The 5,116-nt window shown below is 46.6% G+C and overlaps 1 protein-coding gene across 1 annotated transcript; it reads right to left on the reverse strand.

The window, feature by feature from the left end:
• Positions 1 to 1,517: 1,517 nt before the first annotated feature.
• LOC117060994 (tigger transposable element-derived protein 1-like) lies at positions 1,518 to 3,300 on the reverse strand. The gene is made up of 2 exons (XM_033173638.1): positions 2,733 to 3,300; positions 1,518 to 1,799 (listed from the first exon to the last, which is right to left on the reverse strand). Exons 1-2 carry the CDS (start codon positions 3,256 to 3,258, stop codon positions 1,558 to 1,560), a joined length of 768 nt encoding a protein of 255 aa, XP_033029529.1. The 5' UTR covers positions 3,259 to 3,300; the 3' UTR covers positions 1,518 to 1,557.
• Positions 3,301 to 5,116: the final 1,816 nt, after the last annotated feature.

The following is a 5,116-nucleotide window of genomic DNA, read 5'->3' on the forward strand; positions in this document are numbered from 1 at the left end:
AGCCAACAAGGCTTACCATCTTATGGCGTTCCAATGAGAGCCCAAGGTGTGCTAAGAACCTACTAGATATCCTTCTAAGAAGTACCCAGAGTAGTCGCACTAGGATTTCAATGGTTCTGCTTTGAGTATCACTGATATTAGATATCACCCTATATCCACCAGCGCATAAAATTATGCTAATTAAATATATACATCAGTGTTCTAAATCTATACACATTTGCTTAACTGGGAGTAAACTTAATTTAAATCAATGAGACTTATTTCCGAGTCATAAAATCTGTCTCTCATCTTGCAAGAGGTTTTTTTTTATTGCCTTCAGAAACAGGTCTTCCAGTCACCCAAAATGGCTATCAGGTGGCTCCTTGCCACTACACACTTCAAATATAATATGATTCTACAAGCCCTCCTTGGAGCAATGAGACTGTAAATGCACAGAAAGTAGGAAAAATCCAATCAATCACCGAGAAGATGTAGAAACAGCAATATGGAAGGCTGACAGAGATCATTTAAAGTAAACAACAACAACAACAACAACAACATTTAGGTATAATAGGAAATGGTAGTTGACAATGAAGATCTAGTGGAAGAACTTTTCCCTGTAGTTACAAAATAAATTTGACAAATGCATACCCTCCAACAGTTCTCTGATGAACAGGGGCATCGTATTCAACAACAACATTATTATTTATACTTTGCCCATCTGACTGGGTTGCCCCAGCCACTCTGGGAAGCTTCCAACATATTAAAAAACACAATAAAACATTTAAAAACTTCCCTATGCAGGGCTGTCTTCAGATGTCTTCTAAGGGTTGTATAGGTCCTTATTTCCTTGGCTTGGGGGCCCCGGATAACCCCATACCTTTCATTTCTCCAATGAAAATAGGGACGTCCTAAGGAAAAGCGGGACATTCTGGGATCAAATCAGAAACCAGAATGGCTTCTGTAAATCCAAGAGTGTCCCTGGAAAATAGGGACACTTGGAGGATCTGCAAATGGAAACCAAATAACGGAGAATGATGTTTTAGACTTTAACCCTTCTAAGCTGTCTATTACACGCCGTAACTTTTTCCTGCAGCTGCTAACTGTCATTTCTTCTTCCACCACCACTTTTGAGTACAGTGGCAATGATATTTCCAATGCTGGGCCAATTCTAGCCTAGCCACTGTTACTAGGTGGATGATAGCTCTATTAAACTAACATAACAAGCATAACATTATGTGCCCACTTGACCACTTCGATCTACAGAACTGGTACAGTGGTGCCCCGCAAGACGAAATTAATTCGTTCTGCGAGTTTTTTCGTCTTGCGAATTTTTCGTCTTGCGAAGCACGGTTTCCCATAGGAATGCATTGAAAATCAATTAATGCGTTCCTATGGTCAAAAAAAGTCCAAACAACGCCAAATTTGGTACAAAAAGAGTTTATTAAGTGCTCTTTAAAGTCACACATACTTTAAAGAGCATTTCAAAAATTGAAGGAACAATAAATTAAGTTTCTAAACATGACAGAAAAGCATTTAAAAATCACCAAAGTATACACTGTACAGTACATACATTTTCTAAGACTCTGGGGGACAACTCGAAGAAGGTTCCTCTTCTACTCTTTGCTTCTTGCTGAAGAACTTGTCCATGGTCTGCTGCTTCATCCGCCTTTTCAGCACTTCCCTGAAAGACGACATGACCCTTGTGTCAAAAGTGTTCGCAAGGTCACGTGTCAGGTCCTTGTCAGGGTGGTGCCGCTGTGCAAAAGCCTGCACATCTTTCCACTTCTGGCAGATGTCCCTCAGTTCTTTGGAGGACAGCCGTTCCTCAGTTGCTTCCTCCTCTTCCAGCGAGGCCTGCTCCTGCGCAGCCTCTGCCTGCAGTTCAACCAGCTCCTGGGTGGTCAGCTCCTGGTCGTGCTCCTCCACCAGCTCGCTGACGTCCTCCTCGGTGACCTCCAGGCCCATGGTCCTCCCCAAGGAAACAATGTCCTGCACCACTGTTGACTCTGGTGCATCAGAGTCACTTGGTGCCACACAGTCTGGCCACAGGCTGCGCCAAGCGCAATTCAAATTTCTCTGGGTGATCCCGTCCCAGGCCGTGGTGATCATCTTCAAGCAGGTGACGATGTCAAAGTGGTCCTTCCAGAATTCCCGCAGGGTGATGTTGGTGCAATCAGTCACTTCGAAGCATCGCCTGAAAAGCTCCTTGGTGTAGAGTTTTTTGAAATTGGCGATGAGCTGCTGATCCATCGGCTGGAGCAGTGGCGTGGTGTTAGGCGGCAGGAACATTATGTTAATGAAGCGGAAGTCCTCCAACAAGTCCTCCTCAAGGCCTTTAGGATGAGCAGGAGCATTGTCCATCAGAAGCAAAGCCTTCAGTGGCAGGTCGTTGTCCAGCAGGTACTGTTTGACAGCAGGGCCAAAAGCAAGATTGACCCACTCCACAAACAGCACACGTGTGACCCAAGCCTTACTGTTGGATCGCCACATGACACTCAGCTGCTCCTTGTCGACTTTGTGATTCTTGAAGGCCCGTGGGTTCTCCGAGTGGTACACCAGCAGGGGCTTGATCTTCAGGTCACCGCTTGCGTTGGCACAGAAGAGCAGGGTCAGACGGTCCTTCATGGGCTTGTGGCCAGGCAACTTGGCCTCCTCCTGAGTGATGAAAGTCCTTTTGGGCATCCTCTTCCAAAACAGCCCGGTCTCGTCACAGTTGAAGACCTGCTGTGGAAGGTAGCCCTCCGTCGTCACAACCTCCAGGAACTCCGCTGCAAAGTCTTCAGCCGCAGGAACATCGGAACTGGCAGCCTCTCCATGTCTGACCACGCTGTGGATTCCAGATCTTGTCTTGAACCGGTCAAACCAGCCTCTGCTTGCCTTGAAGACTTCTGGCTCGCCTGAGGTTCCTGGCTGTTGCCGGACGAGGTCTGCGTGCAAGGCCTTGGCCTTCTCACAAATGACGGCCTCAGTCACTGTGTCCCCTGCACGCTGCTTCTCTTCTAACCAGATGAGCAGCAACTTCTCGACCTCCTCCAGAACAGCTGGGCGGTTCTTCACAATCCTGGTGACTCCCTTGGCTACATCAGTCGCAAGGATCTTCTCCCTCATCTTCAGGATGGTCCCAATGGTCGATGGATTCCTCCCGTACTCCCTGGCGAGGTCTGTCACACGCATTCCACCGTCGTGCTTCCAGATGATCTCCTTCTTCATTTCCAGCGTCACCTTCTCCTTCTTCCTCTCGCCGGACTCTGCAGCAGCAGTCTTCTTGGGCCCCATGGCAGCACAGCTCCTACCTTCGCAACCCCCCCCCCAAAAAAAAATCAGTGCTTCAGATTCAAAAGAAAGCACCAAACCTCCCAGAACCCTCCCACCCCCTACTCCTAGACTCACAATCCACCACCCCCCTCCCCAAAAGAAAAACAATTTATTTTTTGGTAAAAACAGCAGTGTCACCCAATGGTTGCAGAGCAATTCCAACTGCCAAAAAATTCAAAAGAAAGCACAAAACCTCCCAGAACCTTCCACCCCCTACTGCTACAATCCCAACCCACCCACCCCCCCAAAAAAACAAAAAAAAAAGTTCTAAAAGTTTAACTTACCCAATGGTTGCAGCTTTAAAAAACAGCTCAGTCCCCCAATGAATGCTGACCCCAACTGCCAAAACATTCAAAAGAACACACCAAACCTTCCAAAACTTTGCAAACCCCTTACTACCCCCTACTGCTACAATCCCAACCCCCCCAACCCCCCCAAAAGAAAACCCAAAAAATGTTGCAGAGTCAACCAATGGTTACAGAGCAACACCAACTGCCAAAAAATTCAAAAGAAAGCACCAAACCTCACCTCCCAGAACCTTCCACCCCCTACTGCTACACTCCAAACCCAACCACCCACCCCAAAAGAAAACCCCAAAAATGCTTTAAAGTCTAACTTACCAAAAGGCTGCAGTTTTTATAAACAGCACCGTCCCCCAATGTCTGCAGACCAACTGCAAAGAAATCCAAGAAAACACACCAAACCTTCAAAAACATTTCCATGACTCCCCAGCCACCCACCACACAGAAATCCAAAGCCAAAAACATTTTTTTAACAACAGCAGAGTGCCCCAATGGTCACAGGAAAAACCAAAAAAATGCAGAAAAACAAAACCAAGCTTCCAGATCCTTGCACACCCCTTCCCCACATTTCCCTGACCCCCCAGCCACCCACCCCACAGAAATCCAAAGCCAAAAACATTTTTTTAACAACAGCAGAGTGCCCCAATGGTCACAGGAAAAACCAAAAAAATGCAGAAAAACAAAACCAAGCTTCCAGATCCTTGCACACCCCTTCCCCACATTTCCCTGACCCCCCAGCCACCCACCCCACAGAAATCCAAAGCCAAAAACATTTTTTTAACAACAGCAGAGTGCCCCAATGGTCACAGGAAAAACCAAAAAAATGCAGAAAAACAAAACCAAGCTTCCAGATCCTTGCACACCCCTTCCCCACATTTCCCTGACCCCCCAGCCACCCACCCCACAGAAATCCAAAGCCAAAAACCATTTTTTTAACAACAGCAGAGTGCCCCAATGGTCACAAGAAAAACCAAAAAAATGCAGAAAAACAAAACCAAGCTTCCACATCCTTGCAAACCCCTTCCCCACATTTCCCTGACCCCCCAGCCACCCACCCCACAGAAATCCAAAGCCAAAAACCATTTTTTTAACAACAGCAGAGTGCCCCAATGGTCACAAGAAAAACCAAAAAAATGCAGAAAAACAAAACCAAGCTTCCAGATCCTTGCACACCCCTTCCCCACATTTCCCTGACCCCCCAGCCACCCACCACACAGAAATCCAAAGCCAAAACCATTTTTTTAACAACAGCAGAGTGCCCCAATGGTCACAAGAAAAACCAAAAAAATGCAGAAAAACAAAACCAAGCTTCCAGATCCTTGCACACCCCTTCCCCACATTTCCCTGACCCCCCAGCCACCCACCATACAGAAATCCAAAGCCAAAAACCATTTTTTTAACAACAGCAGAGTGCCCCAATGGTCACAAGAAAAACCAAAAAAATGCAGAAAAACAAAACCAAGCTTCCAGATCCTTGCAAACGCCTCCGCAACACCAAGTCCTAGAATCCCAAACAC

The sequence above is a fragment of the Lacerta agilis genome, chromosome 16, assembly GCF_009819535.1.
Source record: "Lacerta agilis isolate rLacAgi1 chromosome 16, rLacAgi1.pri, whole genome shotgun sequence".
Lineage (NCBI taxonomy): Eukaryota > Metazoa > Chordata > Lepidosauria > Squamata > Lacertidae > Lacerta > Lacerta agilis.